The sequence below is a fragment of the Pongo abelii genome, chromosome 8, assembly GCF_028885655.2.
Source record: "Pongo abelii isolate AG06213 chromosome 8, NHGRI_mPonAbe1-v2.0_pri, whole genome shotgun sequence".
In the NCBI taxonomy this organism is placed as follows: Eukaryota; Metazoa; Chordata; class Mammalia; order Primates; family Hominidae; genus Pongo; species Pongo abelii.
The window spans coordinates 49,190,359-49,218,025 of record NC_071993.2 but is presented as its reverse complement, the minus strand read 5'-3'; the positions used below and the strand labels follow the sequence as shown (position 1 = coordinate 49,218,025).

General features: G+C 56.6%; 1 protein-coding gene across 2 annotated transcripts in view; it reads right to left on the bottom strand.

Moving 5' to 3' along the window:
- The window catches only part of RET (ret proto-oncogene), a 54,417-nt gene extending 31,416 nt beyond the window's left edge, over nucleotides 1–23,001 (bottom strand). For both annotated transcript variants that reach the window (XM_002820653.5, XM_054523255.1), the window contains exon 1: nucleotides 22,717–23,001. In XM_002820653.5, coding sequence (XP_002820699.2) covers nucleotides 22,717–22,795 — 79 coding nt within the window. In that variant the 5' untranslated portion in view covers nucleotides 22,796–23,001. The remainder of the gene's footprint in view (nucleotides 1–22,716) is intronic.
- Nucleotides 23,002–27,667: the final 4,666 nt, after the last annotated feature.

Here is a 27,667-nt window from a genome sequence, read left to right as displayed (position 1 = left end):
TGGTCCAGCGATGCCACAGAATCCTGCCCAGCAATGAAAAAGGATGAACTATGTATACACGCAAACACCTGGATGGGTCACACACACAAACCATGCCAAGGTGAGGAAGCCAGGCAGAGGAGAGCGCACATGGCACGACTCTGGACAGATATTAGGCAATGGATCAGACTGGCTGCCTGTGGCGGGCGGGGTTGTGGGGGAGGTGGACAGATTGGGAAGGGCCACAGGGCACATTCTGGGGAATATGAAGGTCCCATATCCTGAGAGGGGTGCAGATCACGTGGGCATATTCGTTTGTCAGTATTGTACAGCTAAGGTCCGTGCATCTTATCTATGTAGTTTTTATTTATTTATTTATTTTTGAGATGGAGTTTGCTCTTGTTGCCCAGGCTGGAATGCAATGGTGCAATCTTGGCTCACCACAACTTCCACCTCCCGGGTTCAAGCGATTCTCCTGCCTCAGCCTCCCCAGTAGCTGGGATTACAGGCATGCACCACCATGCCCAGCTAATTTTGTATTTTCTTAGTAGAGACGGGGTTTCTCCATGTTGGTCAGGCTGGTCTCGAACTCTCAACCTCAGGTGATCTGCCCGCCTCGGCCTCCCAAAGTGCTGGGATTACAGGTATGAGCCACTGTGCCCAGCCTATCTATGTAATTTTTACCTAAATAACTGAAAAACGAATCACTGAGGGCGCTGTGGACAGAGTCATACATGTCCGCTGTGGACAGAGGACAGAGGCATCCTGCCTCCTTCCTCGAAGGAGGCAGGATGCTGGCCTCGGCTGTGGCCGAGTGACCCCAAGCAGGGGCGCAGTGCACTACGCTGCTGACTGTGTGTGGCCAACATTTCCCACGGGGAAAGCTTTTAAAATAGTTTTTGGAACTCATGTAGATTGTCGGTGAGAATGGAAAATAATATACAGTTATCATGAAACACAAGAAGGTAGTTCCCAAAAACTTAAAAATTGAATTACCATATGATCTACCAATCCCACTTCTGGGTACATACGCAAAAGAATTGAAAGCCAAGTCTCAAATAGATATTTCCACACCCATGTTCACAACAGCACTATTCACGATAGATAAAAGGTGGAAGCAACCCCAGTGGCCATCAATGGATGAATGGAAGAACAAAACGTGGTCTATACATACAATGGAATATTCAGTCTTAGAAAGGAGGGAAATCTGGCCGGGCGCAGTGGCTCACACCTGTAATCCTAATATTTTCGGAGGCCTAGGTGGGCGGATCACTTGAGGTCGGAAGTTTAAGATCAGCCTAGCCAACATGGTGAAACCCCGTCTCTACTAAAAATACAAAAATTAGCTGGGCATGATGGCGGGCGCCTATAATCTCAGCTACTTGAGAGGCTAAGCCAGGAGAATGGCTTGAACCCACGAGGCGGAGGTTGTAGTGAGCCGAGATTGTGCCATTGCACTCCAGCCTGGACAACAGAGCAAGACCTGTCCCAAAAAAAAAAAAAAAAAAAAAAAAAAAGGACGGAAATCCTGACACAGGTTATAATACTGATAACTCTTGAGCACATTATGCTAAGTGAAATAAGCCCATTGCAAAAGGATGAACACTGCATGATTCCACTTATGTGAGATCCCTAGAGTAGTCAAATTCACAGACACAGAACATAGGATGGTGATTGCTAGGGCTTGGGGGAGACAGGAAGGGGAGTTAGTGTTTGATAGGGACAGAGTTTAAGTTTGGGAAGATGAAAAGTTCAGGGACAGAGGTGGTGATGGTTGTACAACAATGTGAATGTACTTAATGTCCCTGAAATGTATACTTAAAGACAGTTACATTGTAAATCATTTTTGTGTATATTTTTCCACAATAAAAAATAGTATGAATTTTTAAAAAGATGGATAAATAGGCAAAAAATGCTTAAAATCCATTAAGAACCTGCAAATAGACTCTAGAATGCCCAAACAATACCAACATCCAAAGCAGACGTTAGGAATACTGCACTTGTATGTAATCGATCTCTCTTTTCGATCAGTTTGCTCCCACCCAGACGGTTGCTGCTTGAGGTCGCTGAGGGGTCCGGAGGGCAGGGCCTACAGGAGCAGTTGAGAACGCCCCCAGGGCCGCTGGGCTCCTCCGGGACACATCTGGGGGAAACAATCAAGTGCCAAGTGGAGCCTGGAAGAGAACAGGTGAGATGTCTGGAGTCCCACAGTGGGAAAATAGAACAGGAGAAGGCTTCTCTTGAAGTGCTCACTGCACATCAGGAACACTGCTCCCATGACAGTGCCCTCGGGGTGGGAGGGGGGTGCTGCATTTCTGGCGACAGAGGGTGAGAGATTGTAACTCACAGTGGCTTCACAGGGGGAGGAGGGTCCAGATGCCCTGGCCCCGATGAGCCCCCTCCCAATCCCATGTGGCGTCCTATGTCTGGGCTATCCACGCAGGCGGCAGGGTCCATGTTCTTACCCCAGAGGGGATGCTAGGGGTTGACTGAGCTCAGGTAGGGAGAGGCAATGCAGCTCAGCTGGGTCTAGTTTTCTCTGGGACACACACCTCTGGCCCCGGTCTTCTCAATAAGAACCATTTGCCCTTGGGTGGCCATGGGGTGGCTCCGGTGATGCCCAGGCTGCAGAAGAGTGGGCGGGGCCCTGGCACCCCATCTGTCGCAGGAGCAGATCCAGTCTGGGAATCCCACAGGTGCTCCTCTGGGGCCTCCATGATGTGCAAGCACCTTTAGTGGTCCAGGGACTAGAGGTAGGACAGGCCTGGGCTTCCCAAAGCCCCCACCACAAAGCCCACATGTGCAGGGGAGAACGGGCCCCTGCTCCCATCTGGCAGAGCCCACCCCTACAGGATCGTGGGGGGCCCAATCCCAATTGGTCTCCCTGCTGCCAAAAGGGATCTGTGGGTCAGGCAATGATTGCAAGCAGAAACAGACTTAAATGCACTTAAAATGCCTCCCAGGTGGTCTCTGCAGCTGGGCACAGCTGTCTTAAGGTTCCCGCTTGTCACAGACACTTCTAGATGGAAAAACACATGGTCCAAGGTGGGAGAATGAAGGAGGTGGATGCAGGACCTGCCTCAGCGGAGTGCAGCCTGGGCAGTCCCAGTGGGCCCTGCTCAGAGGTCTCACGCTTGGTTTAATGCTCTTTGCTACAGTCTTGAAATTCTTCATAATTCTAGAACAAGGGGCCCACAAATGATGCAGCCAATCGTGGTGGGTCAGCCACGGGGAAGAGCCGGGAAAAAGCTGCTGGCATCAGGCACCACCGGGCTGTGCAGACTCTGCAGAACACTGGCCTCCTCTGGGCCTCAGTTTCCCCAGCTTCGAAGTGGGGGAGGCATGCTAAGGAGAGGAGGAACGGCCAGTGCAGGTGCAGCCTGGCGTGCATCTCTGCACAGGGGTGTATCATCATGAGGCTCTCACTGCAGACTCAGCCACTGGGTGCAGATCCCTTCACTGCCCATTTCACAGATAAGAACAGTGAGGCTGGGTGGCGAGAAGCCTGACCAAGTGAAATAGCTGGACACGCTGTGAGGCTTTGTGTCTTGGGGGTTAGGATAACAGCTAAGAAAGTGATGGTGGAAGTCAGGCGCCAGCAGGTGCTGAGCCTGCCAGGAGGCCCAGGGCCCTGCTGGTTGGCTTCCCATCCTGCTGCCGCCTTTCTGCCTAGAAGGGCTGCCTGTCCACAGGCCCGTGGGTCGAGACCCATCTCTGGTGACAGCCACTCCTGGCACCATGGGAAGGTCACCAGCAGGGCTTACAAAGCTTTTCCCACCCCATGCCTTCAAGGCCCAAATGCCATGTGGTGACAGAATCCTCCCCCACACCTAGCACAGAGGTGTCTGCCTGGACAGCTTTGGTTGCCAGGGCTGGGCCCACCCTGTACTTCTGCAGCACAGCGGTGGCCTGGCACACACCACACCCACCGACGGTGAAAATGGCAGTGTTGCTTTTCTAAGAAACCAAGAGGGTTCCCGCATCAACCCTCAATGACCCCCCCACCGTGGTTCTGGTTCCTCAGGCTGGCTGTGCCCCGGCACCATGCAGGATGGGGTGGGGGAAGGTCCTGCTTGCTCACAGCACACTTGCCAAAGACCCAAGTTGCTGCTCACATTCAGAGAGCCCTCAGAAACCTTCAAGGCCTGTGTAGTGTGTGTCATGAGTGTGTGTATATGTGTGCATGCACAAGGCATGCAGGAGACAGAAAAAGAGATGGAGGCACGCCCACCCAAGACCCCATCTGCTCTCACCCTGCCCACCTCAGCAGGAAAGAGTCAGCCCTAGTGTTCGACAGAGTGAAGTGCTAGACTATTTCCAATGCTCCACAGTTGGCTGGGCTGTTTAATTTATTCATCTTTGCATGCAGGGGGCACCAGTCCTGAGCCCCCTCGTCCCACATGTGCACGCGCACACACCTTGTCAATCCACACACTCCGTCCAGGTGTGCACGTTCTCATGCCCAGACGGGCCTGGAGCAAGCTACTTTGCAGGCAGCACGCTACTTTGCAGGCAGCACAAGGCCAAGCTTCATCGGTGGAGGGCTTTGGAGGGATGCTAGGACAGGCCAGGGGTTGCTCCTGTCTCCGGTTGTTACACTTGCCTTTTCTAGGTCCTGCTGCCCGGGCAGTCCACGAGACAGGGTGTGCTATGTGCTCCACCCTAGCGCATACCCAAAGCATGCAATCCCTCGGCACTGATGCAGCCCACACCTGAGCCTAGCCATCAGCTTCCTGCAGCCTCCAGCCTCAGCTCCTGTGCCCTGGGGATAGTTCCTACCAGACCTGAGCCTGCACAGCAGCCCCAGCCTAGCATCCAGCTCCTCCCTCAGGCTCTGACCCCAGCTGGGAAGGGGTTCCTTCCCTGGTGCCCACCTGCAGCCAAGGGTGCCCCACAGAGCTCTCCCCACCCCCATTCATCCCTCTTTCATCGCAGCTTAGTGCCTCTGATGTTACTGCTCCTGTCTCAGGGACCACGTGGGGCTATCTCCTGGTCAGACTCAGGCGGACACATTGCACACATGCATTCCTTCTCTCACACACACTCATTCTCTCAGGTGCATACCATTACACACCACGGGGGCACACACTGTTATACACTTGTTCTCCCATATGCTCACACATTCTCACACTGCCAATATGGCTCTAACAAGCACATGTATTCGCTCATACTGGTATACACCCGCTTTCACACACAAGCACACACATTTTCCCGCACCCTTGGTACACACATACTAAGCGTGGCCTGGCCCTGTCTGTGGAGGCGGGGGCTCACCAGCTCTCCACAGGCTCCCGACTGTGGCCCTTGGTCTCCCACTCCCCCACTGCCGACCACCCGGCAGCTCTGATGGGGCACTGTGAGGTCACCCTTGCCATGGCATGGTGACCGTGCCACAGAAACACAAATGGAGCTCCAGACGATGAAAAACTTCCCTAGGATGGGAGCACAAGGGCCGAAATTTGGGACTTCCAAAAAAGAAAACAATAACAACGATATGATCCAAAAACTGCATGAATTAGAAGCAGCGCATGGCATGTGTGTAGAGCAGGCCCTTCCTGCAGAACCCCTCATGCGACACCAGCCCCACGCCTGCCCTTGATGGGTGGCAGACGATGCAGATGACAGCTTTATTATGGCCCAGCAGAATCTCCTTAAGAGACGATTTCCTAATGCAATCATCTTCCTGGGAATGGGAAACAGGCCCCAGGGCTCCTCCCTGGGGGCTGGGGGTGGAAAGAGGCGGTCCCCGCCTCCCCAGGCCAGCTGTCCCTATGGGGGTCCCTCCAGCCCCATGCTGAGCACTGTTAGCCTCTCAGGATGTGACCTGTTACCCCACCCCCACCCCCCCACCGCTTCCGTCCCACTTCCCACTCATGTTTTCTCTTACTACAGTCAAATATTTGACATGTACAACGAATACATTTCACAGAACATTTATGCTGAACAAACACCCAGGAGCCCATGGCCCTGCTGAACTGGATGCTTGGCCACACTGCTGCTCCTCCCGCCTCCCCACCTGCCACTGTGTCCCACCCCCACCAGCAGGAGCCTGTGCTTGGCCTTCTTCTTGCCTCATTTTTTGACGTCATTCATGGAAGGCCCATTTTTGCTGGGTGGAGAATTCCATGTGGACAGCTATTTTCCTCCACTCTACATAAGGTCTGGCTCCCGTCTTTCAGTCTCACTGCTGCTGCTGAGGGCCCATGCTCAAGCCAGCCCCTCCTGGGTAACCCACTTTCTCCCAGCTGCTCCCAGGACCTCCTCTGTCTTTGGTGCTGTCCAGCATCGCTGGGATGCTACCGAGGCTGCTCACCCCCTCGGCTGGTTTCCTCCTCTGCACCCTGTCCTCCAGGTGGTGGCAGTGGCTCACTCGCCGCCATATCCAGGCCCTGGGTTGTTAATCCCGTCTCTATGCTGGTGTGCAGCATGCTGATCAGCAGCCTGGGCATCTCCATCCCTTGCTCCCTCCACTCCTTTGCCTCAGTTTGGCCCCTCCTCATCCCAAATTGTCCCTAACTCTTCCCCATCTTGTCACGGCATGGCCCCACCTCACTGCTCAGGTTACACACCTCAGTCCCCAGATCCCTTTCTCTTTCACCCCTCACCCACCTCCCGAGTCCCCTCTGCCACCCCTGTCCAACCCTGGACCACATGCTGGGCAGGACAGGCAATCTTGCACAGAGGAGCCAGGGTCCACTGAATCATGGCACCCTCTGCGGAGCCCTGTGTTAACTGTCCGCTGCTTGCAGAATAAAACATAGCTCCTCATCAGGGCTCCTAGGGCCCCCTCTGCCCTCCAACTCACTTCCTCCTCACTCTTACAGGGTGCCTACCTTCCTGCCACATCTGCCAACTCACTTGCTGTGAGCTGAATGAATAAATTCATGAACCAATGAATGAATCAATGAATCAACAAGTCAGTACAATGGTTTCATAAACAGGAGTGTGAAAAGGGCTGGGCACATTTGGGAAATGGTCAGAATTTGGGAAGGGGAAGGGGGTAAGGGGATGGGGAGATACTGTGACATGGTCTCACGGGCACTGGAGCCACAGGCAGGCTGTCAGTGGCAGGACAGAGCTGTGTGGATGTGCCCTGTGCACACATGCAGTGCCCACTAGTGCACCAGTAGCCTTGTGGGGCCAGCCACTGTGCTGAGCAAACAAGCCTGAGGCTGAGGACAAAACCACTCCTTTTCAGCTCAGGAAATGATCTATCGGTGCCTGAGGAGCCCTGGGCACTGAAGCTGCCAGCCAGACTTGCTCGGGTAGGACCACCTGCAGCATGCTGCACAGACCTGGGTCCTGGGCTCTGTCCCAGCTGGAGGTTGCTTTTGCCTGGGACTATAATCTAACTTCGCTTTTAGGAAAAAAACACGGATCAAGGGAGGCTCTACTATAAATAACAAATTTGGAGGTGTATATAAAGAGAGATTCTAGTTTTAAAAAAGTTACTTTAAATTGTGGTAAAATACACATGAACTTTATCATCTTAAAATTTTTAAGTGTACAATTCAGTGGCATTAAGTGCATTCACACTGCCGTGCAAACCATCCTTCCACAGCACTCTTTTTATCCTGTAAAACTGAAATTCTGTACCCATGAGACAATTACTCCCCCTCCTCTCCTCTCCCAGTTCCTGGAATCCTCCATTCTACTGTCTCTACGAATTTGACAACTGCAGGGACCTCATATAAGTGGAATCATACAGTGCTTGTCTTTCTGTGACATAATGCCCTCGAGGTTCATCCATGGCGTAGGATGCGGCAAAATTTTTTTCCTTTTTAAAGCCAAGTAATATTCCATTGTATGTCTGTATTATATTTTGCTTATCCATTCATTGGTCAATGGACACTTGGGTAACTTCCTCTTTGTGGTTACTATGAATAATGCTGCTGAAAATGGGGACATACAAATGTATCCTGACTGCTTCCTGCTTCCTTTCCTGTATGTATCCAGAGTGGAGGTGCTGGAGCCGAAGTCAGCTCTAGGTTTAACCTTTGAGGAGCCTTCCTGCTGTTCTCCACAGCAGCTACACTATTTACCTTCCAGCAGTGCGCAAGGGTTCAGTTTCTTCACATCCTCACCAACACTGGTTCTTTTTTTTTCTTTTTTTTTGATAGCAGACATCCAAATGGGTGTGAGGTGGTATCACACTGTGATTTTGATTTGTATTTCTCTAATGAGTGGCAATGCTGAGAATCTTTTCATGTGTTTCTTGGGGCTATCTGTAAATCTTATTCGGAGAAATGTCCATCCAGGCCCTGTGCTCATTTTTGTTGTTGTTGTTGTTGGTTTTTTTTTTTTTTTTGTATGGAGTCTCACTCTGTCACCCAGGCTGGAGTGCAGTGGCACGATCTCAGCTAACTGCAACCTCTGTCTCCTGAGTTCAAGCGACTCTCCTGCCTCAGCCTCCCAAGTAGCTGGGATTACAGCCACCTGCCACCACACTTGGCTAATTTTTTTGTATTTTTAGTAGAGACAAGGTTTCACCATGTTGGCCAGGCTGCTTTCGAACTCCTGACCTCAAGTGATCTGCCTGCGTGAGCCTCCCAAAGTGCTAGGATTACAGGAGTGAGCCACCACGCCCGGCCCCCTGTGCTCATTTTGGAATCAGGTTTTTTTGTTGCTGTTGTTGAGTGTGAGGAGTTCTCTACAGATTCTGGATTAACACTGATCAGATCTATGAATTACAAGTTTTCTCCCATTCCATGGGCTGTGTTTTCACTCTTCTGATTGTGGCCTTGGTTCATAGAAATTTTACATTTTGATGTAGCCCAATTCATCCATTCTTTCTTCGGCTGCCTGTGCATCTGGTTTTTATAGGGGGATACCAGTTTTAAAGATGTGTACACAGCTAAATCTTCAGCTAGAACCAAGGTTAAACAGAAGCATGAAATTTTTGGCCCCATCTGGCATCGCCCTGCTGCCCTGGCCACCTGCCTGGGGCAGGTACACACCTGGACACGGCCAGTTTCTGCTGCAGTTCCCACTTCAGCTGCTGTCCACTCATGAGACCACGGCATCCAGGCATGAGAGCGCCCTGACTGGCTAGGGAGCACACCATCTCTAGGCAGGTGTGAGGGCTCACAAGGGCTGGACCACTAGGGCCAGCCCTCGGTGCCAGGGTCCCATGGGGCCAGGAGCTTGCAGAGGAGGAACCTCTGCTCCTGACTGGCACCACTGCTGCATGTGCCTGGGTGCGCAAAAAATGTTTTTGTTTTAATTAATTTTAAAATCAAAAGGATGAAGTAAATATAATAAGGAATAAATAATAATAAAGTGGCCTGGATTGTGTTTGTCTTATACCAACACAGTTGCAGAATACAATTTTGCTTTTGGATGTAGGAGGGGCCCATGGTGCACGCATGTGGCCCTGGCTTGAGAGTCACCTGGTTGTGCCTGAGCCCTCAGGAGGACAAGGCTTAGCATGGAGCACACAGCCCTGAGCAAGGCAGGGACCCATCTGAGGCCTCAGCAGAGGAGGCAGCGCCCAGAGGCGGCCCAGTCTCAGCTGCCTTCTGTCACAGAGCCCTTCCCTTTGCCACGCCTCCTCCTCACACGAGCCAGGTGCCAACCTAAGAGCCTCCCGGACACTGGTTTCCAAGTGACAATTAAGTGCACCCTGCCTGGCGTCCTGCTCTCTTCCTCAACTCCCTGTGTCTTCCCTGCACCTGGGGGTGGCTCTCATCACCTCTGACTCAGGAGGTTCAGTGGCCTCTCAGCCTCACCCCTGCCCAGGGCAGCCACCACACACAGCTGTTCACAGGTGTCTCTCTGAGCCATTTGCCAGGCCTGGGCCTACTCACACATGTCCAGTTTCCCTTTCATACACAGAGCCTGGTATGTGCAGCTGCCTGCATGCCCCTGCCATCAGCCCCTCACTCCGGGCCCTGGTGCTCGCTCGCTCAGCCTGGCCCAGGGCTCCCAGGTGCATGGCCATCCCTGTCCTCTCCACCTGTGGGAGTCCTGCCCACTGTCCTGAACAAGCTCCTGTCCCAGCCCCGATCTCTGCCCCAAGTCCTGACCTTGCTGGCCTTTGCCTCCCTTAACTCTCAGGGTTCTTGTCTGATGATAACAAGAGTATGAGGCTGACAGACAGTGCCCACACACTCAACCTGCTCTTGGCAGGGACAGCTTCCTCCAGATGCCCTGCCTATGAGCCAGAGGAGGGCCCCGCTGGCCCGCCTGTTAGCAGGTGGGACAGGCCACATGTGCTCCATGCCTCCCAGTGTGTGGCATGTCCTTGTACGTGGGGGCGGGCTCCCCGACACAATGCTGTCGGCCCTGGTACACAGCAGGAGCACCCTGGTTCTGCCTCTTGACAATGTCCCCTGGGGTCCTGAGGTGTGTCCTACAGAAAGAAAGGACATGCACTCCCTACGCCACCTGCACGCCTTGGGAGAGGTGACAGTAACTGGGTCCTGAGTACTTCCTCGGGCAGCAAAAGGAGCGGCTATCCTGGCAGCCCACAGGCCAGGCAGGACAGATGGACACGCACATGCTAATGGCTTGCTGGTCACACATAGCCCTGGGCTCATGGGGAGGATGCTTGCTGGCCAAGAAAACAGGCAGCTTGTCAGCCCTTTCCCTGGCAAGGAATCCTTACTTTTGGAGAGATGAATGTGTTAGACCCTAAGGCTGGAGACCCTGAGACACCTGACCCTGGCAGGGACATCAGGAGAGCTGACTGGGGCACCCATGTGCACCCTCCCTGAGGTCAGCTGGCTGGGGAAGTCATCACACCCTTCTGCTGAGCTGATGCTGCCCGACCTGTTTAAAGCGCCCAGCCCTGGGTGGAAGAGAGTGCCTAGCCCAGGTTGAGGGGCCAAGGGGGCTGCCCCACGCTGCCTGTTCTGAAAAAATGCCTGACCAAGAGACAGCCACAGACAGGCAAGTGGAGGCTAAAGGGAAGGGACTGCTCTGGGCTGCAGCCACAAGCAGGAGCCAGTGCCCAGCAGGACGGGAGGGCTGGGGGCAGAGCCAGAGTGAAAGGAGGGGAAAAGCAGCAGGAGGTAGAGGCAGTTCAGATGAGCAGCAACGGCACAGGGCCGGAGGTGAATGCTGGTTGGAGACAGGAGGCCAGCTCCTCGGGCCATGAGGGCATGAACTTAGGAAGAACAGGAAGGCTGGGCAAGCTTGTGGATTCCAGGCAAGGCTGTGGACTCCATCTGGGTGATGGAGAGAAAGTGTGTGTTGCAGTGGTAATGAGCCTGGGGCAAGGGACATACATTTGTGTCTCAGTTTCTCCTCTGTACCCACTGAGACTCAGAGCTCCCACCACACAGGAGTGTTGGGAGCTAGAAGGAATTAATGCACATGAAGTTCAAAGAACACTGGCTGGCACCAAGCAAACGCTCACAGAAGATGGCTGCATCATGACCATCAACATCACCGTCACCTCTACCATTACCTCCACCTTCCCCACCACTGCCTCCACCACTACCACCAGCACCATCACCTCCACTACTACCATTGCCTCCACCACCACCATCCCCACCTTCACCATCGTGACCTCCACCACCACCATCACCTCCACTAACACCATCGCCTCCATCACCACCATCACAACCACTGCCTCTACCACCACCATCCCCACCTTCACCATCGTGACTTCCACCACCACCTTCACCTCCACTAACACCATCGCCTCCACCACCACCATCACCACCACCATTGCCTCCACCACCACCATCTCCACCTTCACCATCATGATCACCACCACCACCATCACCTCCACTAACACCATCGCCTCCATCACCACCACCATTGCCTCCACCACCACCATTCCCACCTTCACCATCATGATCACCACCACCACCATCACCTCCACTAACACCATCGCCTCCATCACCACCACCATTGCCTCCACCACCACCATTCCCACCTTCACCATCATGACCACCACCACCACCATCACCATTGCCTCCACCAGCACCATCACCACCACAATCGCCTCCACCACCATCACCACCTTCACCATTATGACCTCCACCATCAATATCCCCATCACGTCCACCACAACTGTGTTCACCATCACCGTCTTCACCATCACCATCACCACCACCACCACCACCACTCACCATCATGACTTCCACCATCAACATTACCATCACCTCCACCACAACCATCATCACTACCTCCACTATCACCATCACCAATACCACCACTACCAACACCAACACCAACACCATGACCATCACTATCACCAGCACCACCCCCATCTCACCTCTATCCCTACCACTTTCATCACTTTGCTGGCATCCTGAGACTTCCAAATGAAAGCAGCTTTGCCAGGTTTAACCTACATTAACCATGGAAGGAAATTTGGGCTGTGAAGACCCACAGAGCCACCATTGGCTCATCCTGCCCACTGTTGTATTTATTACCCTGCTTGATCCCTGGCACAGAGAGCAGGTGTAAAGGAAAAGCCTGGGGCAGGCTCTGGTAACTGGAGTCCATAGAAGCCCCTCTTCGGGAGCACACTGCATCAGCCCCTGGTTCCTTGGCCTAATTCTACCCACTAACAAATCAATATCTCCTTCGAGAAAAATTTGACAGCCTGTCCCATTCTTAGTTTGCTGGGTTTAAGCATCTCTCTGTAAAACCATCAAGAAAACACTGGCCTCTGCAGATGATGGACAGCTCAGTGCATATACCGGGCGCTCAATAAACACCAAGGGCAGCTACTTCCCTGGTGTCCTGGTGACACCAGTCATCATCATGGCAGTGCAGCCTCAGTACCAGACTTAAAAATTCGTTCTTCCAAAATGCTGGGCAGGAGACCCGGTGTGGAGTGCAGGATCTCCTCAGATACCTCTCCTCTTGGACCTCCAGCCAGGCAGGGTGGCCGGTAGCTGGAAGAGCAGCTGAGGAGGAGGAGAGATGGGGCCCGGCCCTGGCCTGGGAGGCACCACGATCCCTGCACGCACGAGCATGGCCCTCCTTAACTGAGGCTCTTCTCACACACCCGGTCTGAGCCCCTGCTGTAGAACAGAGATATCACTCACCCCATCCCATGCCAGAAAACAGAAGCCCAGAATTCCCGCTGCACACCCATGGTAGAACTGCAACCAGGACATGAGCCTCCTGACACCCCTAAAAGCCATGCAGCCTTCTGCCGTGAGTGGGGAAGGGGTCCAGGCATGGCTGAGGTTTGGGAGAAGGAGGTCCGCAACTGGGCACTGGGGGACCTGGAAGCCCACGGCTACCTTCTGCACACAGACCCAGCCTTCTGCTCTGAGGGGCCCAGGCCCTAAGCTGCATGATGGCCACCACCCACACTTCCACACCCAGACCAGCTGCAGCGGCCTGGCCAAGATGATGGGCGCTCCTGCCCAAATGCGATTTCCCAGCTGCTGCAGTTAATCACCAGCCTCAATGGCAGTTGCTTCCGGCTTCTATGCAAAGGAAACTGCCAATTAGGTTATAATTAATTTCTTTCCTAGGGCAAGGCCTGGCTGAACAGGACTGGCCACCCAAGTGGCCTGTGGATGACCGTGTAAGGGTCACTGGCCCCCCTGACTGCAGGGCTGTAGAGTCTGCCCCAGCTGATTACATTGTTCACTGGCCCTGGCCTGGGGCAACGGGGCCAGGGCATCACCACTGGCTTTGACCCTGGTGCCTCTGGCCTGGGCAACTGTCCCCATGCACTCAGCAAGGCAGTGACTCAGAGCATGTCCATGTGCTAATTTAAGTCAATCTGTCAGCTCACGTTCCTCAAGCTGAGACGGTCTTGCCCATTTTTGCCCTACCCCAGCCCCTTCTCATCCCTGTTCAACATTAACCAGTGGGAATCCATGGTGTGCTCCTCGTGAGCAGGTCTGCTCCAGGTGCTTCATCTGCATCACCCACTGCATCAAAACAACTGTCAGAGGTAGGGACCATGAGGATTCCCATCTCACACAGGAGGAAAATGAGGCAGCGCTAGCTTAGGTACCCTGCTGGAGGCCACACAGAGGCTAGGAATTAAGCTGCAGTCTGGCCTGGGCTTCTCTGTTCAGTGACAGGCATGCAGAGAAGCCGAGGCACCGTGAGCTACCACCCCTTCTGCCCTGGGCTGCAGAGCAGAAGCTGGGCTCTCCCTGGCGAAAAGACACAAAAAAGGCTTGAGGGTCTGCTCTCAAGAGCAGTGGAGAGCAGAGGGAGAGAGTCAGGAGCCTCTGAGACAGTAGGTTTCAGCCCAGCACAGACCTGGGGCCAGACAAGCTGCCAGTCCTGATGCCCCAGGTCACAGCCAGGCAGCCCGATGAGGGGGCACCACCTGCATCTGGATGCTGTTATCCAGGTCCTGGGAGCAAAGACCTCAACATCAATGGTGAAGAAGAATCCAAACCCAAGGCTGGGGATGCCATGCAGGGAAGGGGATGCCCAGGGGAGTGGTGCCAAGTCTTCACCTGACACTGCCCCCATGTGTGACAACTCACACCTCCCTCAGGGCCTCGATTTCTCCATGTGTAAAATGAGAGGTTTGCACTGATGTGTAAGCTCCTCTCAGCCGAGGTCCTCATGCCCTTTGAGTCCACGTGATGTCTGTGCAGAAGTATCCACAGAATGAGCTCCTGACCAGGGGCCGAGGGGCAGACGGTGGCCGAGATGGAAATCGGGACAGGCTCTGGCCTAGGTGGCCCCTGGGGGGTGAAGGACATGGGGCCAAAATAGGATTAAGACTGCAAGTGTCCTCCCAGGCCACTGACGATGAGGCAAGAAGACAAAGGCCTAGTCCAAAGGAGAGAGTTCAGCAGCAGAAGGAGCAGAAAGGCAGGGCAGAGCGGCCCAGCCCATGCCCCTGTGCTTCCCCACTGTGTGCCAGGGCTGGGCACTTGGCTTCCCTGGCTCTGTCCCTAGCTGCGAATGGGGACAGGAACTCCTCCTTGGGACCACAGAGTGCCTGCGTATGGATGCCAGTGTTCCACCCCCACCAAGCAGATTTGCAGGAGCCCACAGAGGCTGCCTGCTACCCTTGGTTCAGGGCCCCCCAGCTCCATGCTGGCCTCCAGAGCTGCCTAGGTGCATCCACTGCTGTCCTGAGAAAACTGCCCCAGGGCCCGGCAGCATGACATCACACCACGGCAATGATGATAATCAACTTACAGCGGATTCGATTATCAGCCTGGTTATTTTTAGAGTCAGGGTTCAGAGTGAGCGAGAGAGGGCGGCCCTGGTTCCCATGCTGCTGAGTCTCGTCTCGTCAGTGGGGTGGGGGTCTGCTGGCTCCTTGCACCTTCCCCTTCCTCCATCCTTCACAGGGCGGTTCCTGGGAGGCCCCTTCTTATGCACAAGCAGTGACACCATGGCTTCCAGATGTTTGTGCTCAATGTGGCCTCAGAGTCCAGGTCTTCCGAGAATGTCCTCAAGGTCCCCGAGGGCAGTGGTGATTCAATGCCCATGTGAGGAATCAGACGAATCCACACTTTCCTCACAAGGGACCTGGGGCTCAGTCACTGACAGTAACGGCCCTGGATGAAGCTGCTTCTCTGCAGCTCTTGATGCAGATGCAACAGCAAAGTCAGCTGTACAGCAAGACAGCCACCCAGTTAGACAACAGGCAGACGGCTTGAAGAGATGCTTCTCCAAAGAGACATGCAACTGGCCAGCATGCACAGGAAAAGATGCCCAGCATGCCATCACCAGGGAAAGGCAAATCAAAGCCACAACCAGCTAGCACTGTGCACTGGCTACACGGCCAGAGTGAGACATGAACCAGAGAATAACAGAGAATAACACGTGGTGGTGAGAATGTGGATAGATTGTAACCCTTGGGAATGTAACACAATTCAACCACTGTGGAAAACAGTTTGGCGGCTCCACAAAATATAAAACAGAATTACCTAGCGATTTCATGTCCAGGTATGTACCCAAAAGAACTGAAAGCAGGAACTCAGGTATTTATAACAGGAATGTCCCTGGCAGCATTTTTCATAACTGCCAAAAGGTGGAAAGCACCCACGTGTCCATCCCCAGATGAATGGGTGACGGCACACTATTTACCCCTTACAGGAAGGGGCTGATGCTTGCCACAGCCTAGAGGAACCCTGAAGACCTTATGCTGAGTGAAGCCAGACAACAGTCCATGCAGATGAAATGTTCCAGGACAGGCCAAGCCACAGAGACAGAACGCAGGCTGGGGGTTGCCCGGGGACAGGAAGCAGCTGTTTAATGGGTATGGGGTTTCCTTTTAGGGTGATGCAAATTTTTTGGAACTAAGGCAATGCCTGTTCAATGCTGTGAATGTGCTAAATGCCACCAAATGGTTCACTTATAAATGGTTAAATTTATGTTACATAAATTTCACAATTAAAAAAGAGTAACCCATAATTATTTGCTACCCTGTTTCCCCCTCCGTCCCCCTCAGCTGCTGGGCCCGCCACCAGACCCTGCTATGTGGACCAGGACAAGGGCTGGAGAGCCGGTAGGCAGAAGTGTGTGCAGGTACACCCCTGCATGTCCCCATCCCCGTGTCCTCTGTACTTGAAGCCTCCTGGGGTGAGAACGGCCATGTGACAGGATCCCAGGGAACACAGGGAAAGTGACGGTGGCCCCCTCCCAGGCCTCAAAGCTCCTGAAGCCTCAGGCTTCTCGAAGCTCTGTGCCCTCCTGTGCACACAGCCAGGCACACGGGCTGGGAGGTGTGGCCACCCAGTGGGTAAGGGCCATGCCAGACTATGCCATAAGAAGAACATAGTAGATGGCGTTAAGCCCCTGAGACTGGGGGGCGTTCCTGTTACCAAGTAGTCTCACCTGCCCCTGCAGATACAGGTGGTGGGGAGGCTAGGGGAGCAAAGACAATTTGAGGCTTTCCTGGGTCACGAGTTTTCAAGGTGCTGTGGGGCATCCTGTATGTGACCTGCCAGAGGAGTCTCCTGCAGAGACAACCTGTGGGCTGCCCACCGGTGCTGGGTCCCATAGCTAGGCTGGCCCCTCACGATGGCAGAGCAATGTGCCCATGTCACCAAGCACCCATGAGCCCTGTTGTTTCCCTGGGTGAGGAGGGCCACGCCCGGAGCCCCACTTGGGCTAAGTGTTAGGGTTCCCGGGGCTGGCAGACGCCCTACAGGCAGTGGCGGTGGAGCAGGAAGAACAGAGCAGGAGGAAGCCCCTGGCCCCTAGCCCAGCAACAGCTGCCAGGTCTGTGCCAGTTGCACTGCCAAGTAGTATGAGGAAGAAACCCAGTGAGCCCTCTCCCTCCCTCCGGAGCTGCACCAGCTCATGCTGCACCCCCAGCTCACCCATCCTCGTCCCGGCACCCAGAGCACACATCTCCCCGGTCATTAAATTCTAGGAAATTACATGTTTCCTTTTTCCCTCTCAGGAACACAAGGGTGAGAATCCTCTGGAGTCACAGGCACAAAAGGGAACTGGAAACAGCTTGGTGGCCACTGTCCTGCTCCTGCCCTGGGGCCACACTGCCCCTCAGGTGCTTCCCTGGAACCCTGGCTCCTGCAGGGCACAGAGAGCAGCAGCACAGAGGAGCAATGGCCAGGAGTGGAAGCGCAGCTGCAGCACCCGAATCTGGGAGAGGGTCTAGGACCTGGGGCTGTAGGGCCACAGGCTCTCCCCCGAGCACAGAGCCCCAGCACCAGGCCCTCCAGGTATCCCTGATATCAGGGAGGAAAGCCTACGCCCGCTGGTCCACCAGGTGGGCGCACACCTGTCCAGGTGCAGCGGTGACCTTTCTGTGGTTGTGCCTGGGCTGCTGTACTTTGTGGAGCCACCCTTGAGGCAAAAGCAAACAGAGGTGTTTGCTCGGAGCTGGCCACCTGCTCCCTCCAGGGCCAGGTGCTACCTGAACTGCTGTCCTTAAGGTCCTGCTGGCACCATCTCCCTGCCCCAGGCTTTTCAGGGGCCAGGAGCCCAGCCAGGAGGAGCTGTGGGAACAAGGACACCTTGCTGCCTGCTCTTGCCCAGCCCTGCCCTGCCTGCAGTCTCAGGGTGGACAGTTCAGGGACCCACAGGCTTCATGGCCTCTAGGCTTGGGGAATGGAGGGGAGCGGGGTCCCTGAGGCCCCCATGATCACATAGCTGCGGGACCAGAGCTCCATGGAGGTTCAGGCCTCATTATCTCAGCGCCAATCCATGTGCCCAGGCCTAGGCCCCAGAGCTCAGGGAAGGGGGGACAAAGCAGAGAGGTAAGGCAGGGCCTCAGGGGCTGCCAAGTGTCCCAGAGCCTTGGTCAGGAGAGGGCCCATCCTCCAAAGGTCTCCTATGAGAGGTAGAGCCTGCCTCAGGGGGCAAAGAATCAATCCCCAAGGCTTCGCCTCAATCCCTGAGCCGGCCCTGGCTGCTGTTCTAGTGGGGGAGCCAGAGGGGCTCTGGTGGGCCTGGGGCCTTCTCCCCTTCCAGCCCCGAGGGGTGCAGTGCCTGGGTCATGGACCCCAAGGGACCTCCCCATTTGACCTCACAGTCCCACTGACTGGCAGCCTCCCAGGGGCCATGGGGTGCTCCCCTACCCCATGGGGCACAGAAGACGGCTCTGTCAGGCCCAGGTGCAGATGGGCAGGGAGAGACGGCCCCGGTGCCATCATCACCTTCTCTGTGACCATGACTGAGGTGTGCTCCCTGCCTGGTGGTCACTGCCCAGTCCCCGCCCCTTACCACACACGCATGTGGAAGTCACTACACAGGGTCTCCTTGACTACGGTCTCTCCCTGCCATGAGACAGCTCTGGAGAGTCCCCAGCCCTAGAGCAGCAGGGCAGGAGCCGAGGCTCCCTCAGGAGTGCTCCCAGGCTGCTGTTGTTCCTATTATTGTTACTGTTATTGTTACTATTATTGTTACTATTAAGTCACTCTGCTGAAAAAGAATTGCAGAGGAGTGGGGAGATAGAGGGCACAGCAGAGAACGGGGAGGGAGCATAACCTGGCACCAGGAAGCAGCCTCCGAAGCAGGGAGGGGGGACGGGGGGCCCCCTTCTGGGGCAGGGGCTCCCAAAGTGGAAACGAAGTGCCTCTGCAAGAGGGGAGGAGGGAAACAGGGGGCATGGGGGGCTGTGCCCCGCTTTGCCCCTATTCCCTGGCTTTCTTCTCCCAGGCTGTCCTGGAGGATGGGAAAAATGAGGAGGAAGGCCCTGTCCTGCATGAGGAAACACAGCTGTACCCCCGTCCCTGATGCCCAACCCCCATCCCTGCACCCTCGTCTTCAGCGCAGTAGCTTCCATCCAATGCCAGGGCCTCAGGCATATGTTGGTTGCAAGGGCCACAGCCTGGTGTCCCAGCCAAACATCTGCACCGCCACTGGCAGCAAGAGGCCTTCCTGCCATCCACGGAGCACACACAGTCGGCCCTTCTGCTGGCACAGCCATGTCTGGTGCTCATCCCCAGACCCACAGGACTCTCAGACATCAACTAAAGCTGACGAGACCCAGAGAGTGTCTCAGCGTCTGTGCATGGTGCCACACGTTACTATGGGATCTGGGCTGGGATGTCCTGAGGGCACCTGGAGCCCGAGGTGGGGGGACTCACCAGTGGGTGGGCAGGCTCAGGGCAACCTCCCTGGAAGCCTTCCTTAGCCCCACCCTGGACCCACACCACTGGCCCAGAGAACGGGCTGGAGCAAGCCAGAGGGCCAGGGCTGGGGAGCTCCCGCATCCTCTCTACCGGTTTGAGTCCACAGGCTATGAGAACCTCAGTTTCCTCACCTGTGAAATGGGCCAAGGCCATGACCCTTGCAGACTTGTTGGAAAAGATGAAGTGAGTAGGCACAGCACAGGGGCAGTGCACTGTGAGCCCCCATGGGGTGCTACTGCTGGTATTAGCCTTATCCAGTTAAGACGAGGGGACCTAGAGGGTCCTCGGCCAGGCTGCAGAGGGGGAAGGTCTCAGGGGAGATGGCAGCTTCCGGGCCTTCCCTTCCCCTTGGCACCCCAGGTTCCATTTTAACAGATATCATAATTTTTAATTGGTTTTCTCCTCCCCTGGCTAAAAGGCTATTAGTTCCCCACTAGGTGAACGCATGCCATTTTCTTCATACCACCAAGGAAACAGTGATTTCCTCAGCCTGTCCCTAAAGTGATTCTGCAGAATAAAGGCAATTTAGTGAATCAGCTCAATGCACTTCCCCATTTGCTCTCTGCTTGCAGGCCCCCAGCAGGCACAGCCCACCAGTGAGGGCTGCAGGCAGCTTCTGGAGGCCAGACAGGGTTGGTGAGCTGGAGTGGAGGAGAAAGCAGGCCAGGCCCAGGTGAACCTGGTGAAGCCTCTGGCCAGAGAAAGGGGAGGAGGAAAAGGATGAAGCAGGGGGAGCTGTACCCCTGGCCTGAGCTGCCCGCGCTCATACCTGGTGCTTCAGGCAGAGGTGGGCTACCTAGGCCCTCTGCAGAGGGTGGTCTGGCAGCTTGGATCGGGGCCCTGCCAAGTCACAGTACCCAGCTCTTCCATGCTGGGAACAGAAGGCCCTGGGGCCCAGGGGCGGAGAGGGAAGGTCCTTCCTTGCTGCAAAACAGGACCCAAGAAGTCAGGCCAGGAAGACGAGAGACAAGAGGCTTGCTGAGGAGCTGTGGGAGGTTGAGGTGCAGGGTCAGCCTGGGACCTGGGGGGAACCCCAGAAGCTGAGACTCAGTTTCCTCATCCAAGCAATGGGGACAGCCATATCTGTGTTGAGCAGTGAAATGCCAGAAACCTTTAAGAGCAACTTTTAAATGAATGTAACTTTTAGATGGAGGTTCTCTCACTCTGGTTCCAGCATACCTGGGGCTGACAGGCTATGCTCTGCAGGTATGAGGAGTGTGTGTCCCTATATACACACGTGGCGTCCCTGTGTGTATGAGTGATGAGAGGGGCTGGGGTCCCTGTGTGGACCTGGGTGAGGCAGGGTGTGAAGGAACCACGCTGTGCATGTCCACAGCCTTGGCAGCAAGTGCTGTGAGAAGGGGCAGGAGTGTGTCTTGATGGTGATCCAGTGTGAGTGTGCGTGTGTGAGCTGGGGAAGAACCCTCATCCTCTAGAGACCCGGTCTGTGCCTCTCATCAGGCCCAGCCACTAAAGTGCAGCGTCCGCAAGAGGGCGCTCGAGGCCGAGCTGTCCCCGTGGGGTGGTTGGGGAGCACCGAGGGGCTCACTGGGGCGGTCCTTGGCAGCTCCAAGAGTGCGGCTCGAACCTCCAGAGCTGTGGCTCCTGGGAAAGAGCTCCGCAGGCCTCTTCAAAGGCCCCAGCTGTCTACTCCAGGGAGTGGGGCTGCCTCTCCACTCCCAGTGCCACCAACTGTGGTGTCCGGGTTATCCCAGGGGCTAGGGGCTCACGATCTCTGGATTGGGGAAGCTGTCTGTGGGCCAGGAGTCTGGGCACGGAAATCTACCTGCACGCCTGCTGAGTGCCACAAGCCGGCCCCCAGAGCCTGGCCCCCATAGCCTCACTGGCCACCCCAACTGAACGCAAGGCTGTGGAAGGGTGTGGGGAAGTCCCCTGTCCAGCACACCAGCAGCTGTTCACACGTGACCCCCTGCCCACAACCTCAAAGCCAAAGCCACAGCCCAGAATCCCAAGACAGCGTCAGAGCGCCTTGTTTGCTTCTGCCCCGTGTCTTCCCCCTGCAGCACTGGGACCCCAAAGTCCTAACACTCAGAATAGATAGAAGGGCAAGGGCTTCTCTCCTGTCCCTCGCTAGGTGGACTGGGGACCCGCTCTGGCCTCAGCATATGCTGAGCTGAGGCGCAGGTCACACAAATGAAGTCTCAGGCAGGCCTGGAAACTCAGTTTGTGCAGGGCCTGGGGCCAGAGACAGGGTGACTGACCATGGCTTCTTCTGTTCCCAAAGGCTGTGGGGAGAGAAAGCCCTTTGTAAGGAGTGAGGGAGGATGGCCAGGGCTCCTTCCCTCTTAGAGGGAAACTTGGTTCATACACAAGCACTTAGAGGGGATCAAGTCAGGGCCAGTTTGAGGGACACTAAAACGCGCGCCAAGGGGTCAAAGATTCCACAGCCTTGCGGCTCACTCTGCCAGAGTTTGGGTGGGGTCGATGACCATCTTTGCAAGGCCACATCTAATGCTGGGATCCTAAGGCATCTGCGGTCTCACCAGGCCCAGCACCGACGCTGGCTGGCGGCGCAAACCCCTACCTCACCCCAAGCCCTAGGCCTCCTATGGCCGCATCTTCAGCATCTCTGCCAGGCAGCGCCACACGACTCCAGGACTGCCGGGTGGGACGCCGATCATGGCGGCCCCTCGGGGGGAGCCACCCCAGAAACCACCGTTTTTAGGTGTTCAAAGACAGGGCGGCAAAAACGCACGAGGGAAAAGCAATCTTTTCAAAAGAGCCTCCAAATCCCTCGGCTGGCCAGGACGGCAGAGCTGGGGGAGGAACGCACGGACGCTGAGCGGGAAAAGGAAATCAGGACGGAGCCGTCTCCTGCCGAAACAGAACTCTCCGCACGAATCGCGGGCTGTCGGGGCTCCCTGACCCGTCCGCCAGGCCGGCTCCGAAACGGCTGTCCCGTTTGCTCCAGGACGCAGCTTTGGCGCAGGGCGCGGCCAGATTGAGACCTGCGGCTATGGCTAGGGTTCTGAGCACCGACCCCCGCCTCCCGGCCCGCGCTCCACTCCCGCCCGAGACCCGCCCAGCCCCGGCCCGAGGCGCCCTGCCCGCCGCCCGCCGTAGCCACTGCGCTCCCAGCCGAGGCCGGGTGGCCGGCGACCGCACAGCCCGCTGCCCACGGCAAACAGAAAGGCGCTTCTGAACGCGCCCGCTCCGCTGCTCGGCGCCAACTTCGCCCTGGCCGCTGCGGGAGCCGGCGGCCGGCAGGACTCACCTTTGCCTAGCAGCAGCAGCAGCAGCAGCAGCAGCAACAGCAGCCGCAGCCCCGCGGCACCGGACGTCGCCTTCGCCATCGCCTGTGCGCGCTGGGGCCACGGCTGGAGGGACTGCGGCCAGGGCCGGCGGGTCTGGGTGGCGGGTGCGGCGCTCAGTCCGGCCGCCCCATCCCCGCCCGGGGCGCGGCGAACGCGACGGACACTGGGGGCGCGGCGCACGTTCCGGGGCACTCAGCGCTGCTGCGCGCCCTGCTTCGGTCGCGGGACTGAAGCGAGGCAAGCGCCCGCTGCGCCGGAGGAGCGGGTAGGGGCGGGGCAGGGCGGTGCGGGGGCGGTCCAGGGGTGGGCCAGGCGGGGCCGGAGGCGGGTGGGGTGCGGGCAGGGGCGGGGCTCCAGTGCTTGCTCTGGCTGCGCGGGGTGCGGCCGGGGCGCGGCGCGTGTAGGAGCTCAGTGCGGGACGCGCGGCGCGGGCCGGGTGGGGCTTGGGGAGGAGCGGGGTGCGGGAGCGGGGTGCGGCCGAAAAGGGCCCGGCAGAAGCCGGGTGCGGACCCCGAGGTGCGCAGTGGGGATGGAACCCAGGAGCCCGGGTCCGCGCACCTACGCAGAGCCGCTCTTCCTACCCGGTGCGCGCCCGCTTACAGTCCCTGCGTTTTGCCCTTCCCGCTGCACAGAGAGGGCAGGGATGCTACGCGGGATGCAGGTCTGGCCGACTGGCTCGGGGTGCGACCCCGCGGACTCAGAGAAGGGCGCCCCGCCTCCAGGCTCTCCGCGGAGCGCTTGCTGCGCCATTTCTCAGAGGCGGGAGGCGCAGTTGGAGCGCGGCCTCTGTTGGGGCCGGAGGCGGGAGGCGGGGAAGAGCTGAGCAGAGGAAGAGAGGCAGAATAGCCTTTTTCAGCATCCTGGGGTAGCAGAGAGGGTAGGGTCCTGGAAGGGCAGTTTGTGATTCCCCCCTCCAGTACTGGTCCAACCCTTGGAAACCGGAAACTGGCTCCGGCCGCCTTTCAGAGACCTGGTGCTGGTGGCCCTTGCATCCCTTACACAGGAGAACTCTCAGGAGGTGGGCTGGCAGAGTCGGAGAGCGAGTAGCGAGGAGGAGGAAAGAATCCAATTTTCCCCCAAAGAAATGATGGAAATGATGCGCATAAACACATTTACCCCTAATAGGGAGCAACAACTGGACCTGAGAAGAGGTTCTGGGTGAGGTTGGATGTGGGCTCAGTGGGGAAGTCCTCTGTTCTCGCCCCATCCCCCGCTGCTTTTTGAGGTCTGGCCTGCACCTAGGCGCAGAGGGATGGAAGAAGGGAAGCCCATGGGCCCTTGAAGAGGAAGAGCCAGGGAACCTGGGTCCAGGGCACCCTTGAGCCAGCCGCTCCCTTGCTTGCTGTGTGCAGAACCCCGCCCTCTTGCCTGGCTGAGCTCAGGGCTGAATAAGTGATCTGCACATCACTGCAGATATGAAGTCAAAGTGAAGTCACCCTCACAGGCAGGAGGGGGAGCTGCCAAGACAGAGGCTGGCTTGCACTCAGCCAACCATGATGTCCAGACCTGGCTTGCTGAGGGGTAGGTGGCCGGGGCACAGGCCTGCCAGCCCAGGAGAGCCACTCTGGGCCACTGGACTCCGGCTGTCTGCCACACCCTTCCAGTTTATGGAGCTGGAGTTGGCCACAAGGGGCTCCCTTGGGTTCAGACAGATTCCATCTCTGGTGCCAGTGGCTACCTAGGCTACACACTCAGGCCTGTGCCCAGGGAAGGGACCTGATAGGTAGGGAGGGGCTGGGAGCATCTTTTGGCTACAAACAAGCTCCTGTGATTGCCTCCTAGGTGAATGAAGAGAGAAGTGGGTAGGCTTAAATAGCCCCACTCCCGCACCTCCCGGGGACCACCCTGGCCAGCCCTTGGCTGACATTGATGTCTGGCTGGGCTCTGTGTGGCCATCTTAAGGGGCCATCTGGGGCTGTGCTCCTGCCTAGCCTACCTTAGGCCTTTCCACCCTCTTGCTCCACCCTCACCCTTGGGGGTCCTGAGTGAACACCTGACACCATGAGAGGGTGTCCTTTACTCATTGGAAAAAGGTCTGGGGGGCCCTTGCATGGGTGTACCCCGTAAACATGCATACGTGCATACACCTGTGTTCCCATACGTGGACACACACGCACAGAGATGCATACCTCCCTGCTACGTGCACGCCCAGGGATCTGACCAAAGGGTTGCTCAGCAGAGGACAGATATGAGGCCCAGAGCCTGCTGGCCTCAGGGACTGCGGGGAGAGGAGATTCAGCCCTGCCTGGGTGTAGGCTCAGTATCCAGAACATCAGGCAGCAGGAAGGAGCTCCTTGCCCAGCAGAGGGGAAGCAAGGCCACCCCCTGAGGTTTCACAAGGGGAGGTGGGGGCCGGGTGAAGTGCAAGGCAGACGTGCCGGTCTTTGGCTGCCCAGGAGTCCTGGCCCTGGCTTCTCTCAGTCCATGGGGTGGGGAGGGCCTGCAGGGGGCTCTGCCTCTCTTTCTTGACTCCCCTTAGTCATCTCTCTGAGCCTCAGTTTCCCCAGCTATAAACATCTCCCTTTCAGAAGAAGAGATGAAGCTAGAAAGAGGGGTGCATGTGAGGGTAGAGCCCAGTGCCCAACAAACAGGAAACCCTTAATAAGTTGTAGCGATTGGGCCTCCCTGGGCCTGGGCTCGGGCACCCTGGCCACACTGCCCTGCTGAGGGTCGCGGGCTCTCTGGGAGCTGGAGGAGGGCACATCACAGAGTGGTCAGTGCTTCCTGTCCCTGCCCGTAGGTCCCCTTGGAGAATCTTCAGGGCAGCTTTTATGAAGACACACATCGTGGGCCCCCCGCTCCCTAAAAATCTATGTTAAAAAAAAAAGTTCAGGGGCCAGGCTAAGGGCTCACACCTGTAATCCCAGTACTTTGGGAGGCCAAGGCGAGAAGATCACTTGAGACCAGGAGTTCGAGACCAGCCTGGGCAGCACAGTGAGACGCTATCTCTAAGAAAAAAAAAAAAAATTCCCCAAGAGGTTCTGGTGCAGGCATCTGCTTGGAGTGATTAGACCTGAGTTTGAATTTTGCCATTCATAGTTGTGTGACATTGCATACATTACTCCTCAGCTTCAGTTTTGTCATCTCTCAAATGGGGACTGAAACAGTGTCCTTCCCTGTGACTGTGAGGAGATGGTATTTTCAAGGCTCTGCCCCAGTGCAGGGTAAGATGCTCAGTGGGCGGGCGGCTCACACCATCTCCCTGTAGCATGTGAGAACTTGGAGGTCATTCATTGCTTCTGAGCAGGTGAAGATTACCTGGAGCCCCTCAGGTCTGACCCCAAAGCACCAAAATGCAGCACAGGGAAGGGAGGGAGGAGGGCAAGCCCATCACGGACAGAGATCTGGGCCATGCCTGTGCAGGTTTGCCTGGCGGGAGGCGGGCAGGATGCTCTGTGTCCTCTGACCCAGGTGATATGGGGGTCTCTGCCTGCACTAAGAAGCATGGTCAGAGTGAGGCTGAGTGCAGTGACAGGAAACTCTGGCTCTGGGGGTGTCTTGTGACTTGCAGGTAGGGGGAAACACAATTGAAGAGCGCAGCTCGGTCCTGGTGACACTGGAAGGCTGGGTGGCATTCCTGGAACTGCTGACCGAGGCCTCTCAGAGTGGGCGTGGGCAGAGGTCCAGGTCCCTCCCATGGGCAGTGTGACATGGTGGTTGGAAGCACAGACTCTGAGGCTGGCTGTGTGCACTGTTAGCAAAGTGGTCGGTTTCTCAGTTTCCCATCCGTCTGCCACTGCCCTCTGCTCCCCCATCGGGCTATTGAGGTGAGGGGCAGGTCTACTGCTCCCCACGGTTTGCTTCTCTGGCCTTGCTGTTGGTGCTTTCTAGGGCAGCTGCGAGGAGGAAGCCAGTGACCACCCGCTGGCTCTCAGGGCACTCAGAGGGGCTGCTCAGCCAGCCCACCCCATGCCAAATATGCTGTTTCCATGAGCATGCTCACAGAACACCTGGCCTGGGCCTGCAGGGTGTGGCTGTGCAGGACAGGCTTTACCTAACTGTGCAGGTCCTGCCTGCCTGTGGGCCTCAGGTGCCCTCAGGGGTGTTTGCAGAAGAGCCCCCAGCCTGGCCTGGGAGAAGACCCCTTTTGCATCCTCCCTGGGGCCTGATTAGGAGCCGGGTGCCCGAACAAAAGCAACAGGGGCCTACATATCCATTAGAGACCCTAGGGGGTTCAGAGAAAGCCCACCTCCTCCCACCAGCCTGCCCACCTACTCCCACTAACCTATCATTATCACTTTGCCTACCTCAGTTTTCCATGTCCCCACACTTTGTTCTCTTCTGAATTTCCTTCCCTCGCCATCCTTTCTTCTTCCCCCTCTGCCCCTCGTCTCCTCCCCTTCCCTTAGAGGAATCTCCATCCTTTTCGCTCAGCACCAGAGCCAGGCTAGCCACACCACTCAGTATCTTCTGTGGTCCTCTCTGGGCCTCGGTGTCATCCTCTGTGACATGAGAGCAATAACATGGGCACTGCCTTGAGAGTAAAGCCCAATGACGCATCAGTGGGCTCAGCAGACAGTGGCAGTGTTTCCTGCCCCTCTGCCAGGGTTTTCTCTCCTACAGGAGGCTGTCTAGGTGTGGCCTGGGGCAGTAGCATGGTGGGAAGGCTGCAGGGGGCTCTGAGTGTGTCTTCGCTCTGTCTCTTGTCCCCATGTCCTTGGCGGGTTACCCAGGGTCTCCATGCCTCAGTGGGAAGGCAGAACTCCTTCTTCCCAAGTTCCCCAGGGATGCAGACAGTCAGTCTGCACAGAGCCCTCAGCCCAGTGACGCTGGCCATCAGCACGAGCTGCCGCTGTCATCAGCCTCTATCCTGTCAGCTGTAGGAGCTGAGGCCATGAGGTCCAAGCAGTCACTGGATGGTGCTAGGGTGGCATAGAAAGCCAGGGGGCTCTGGACCCAAATGGTCCAGGC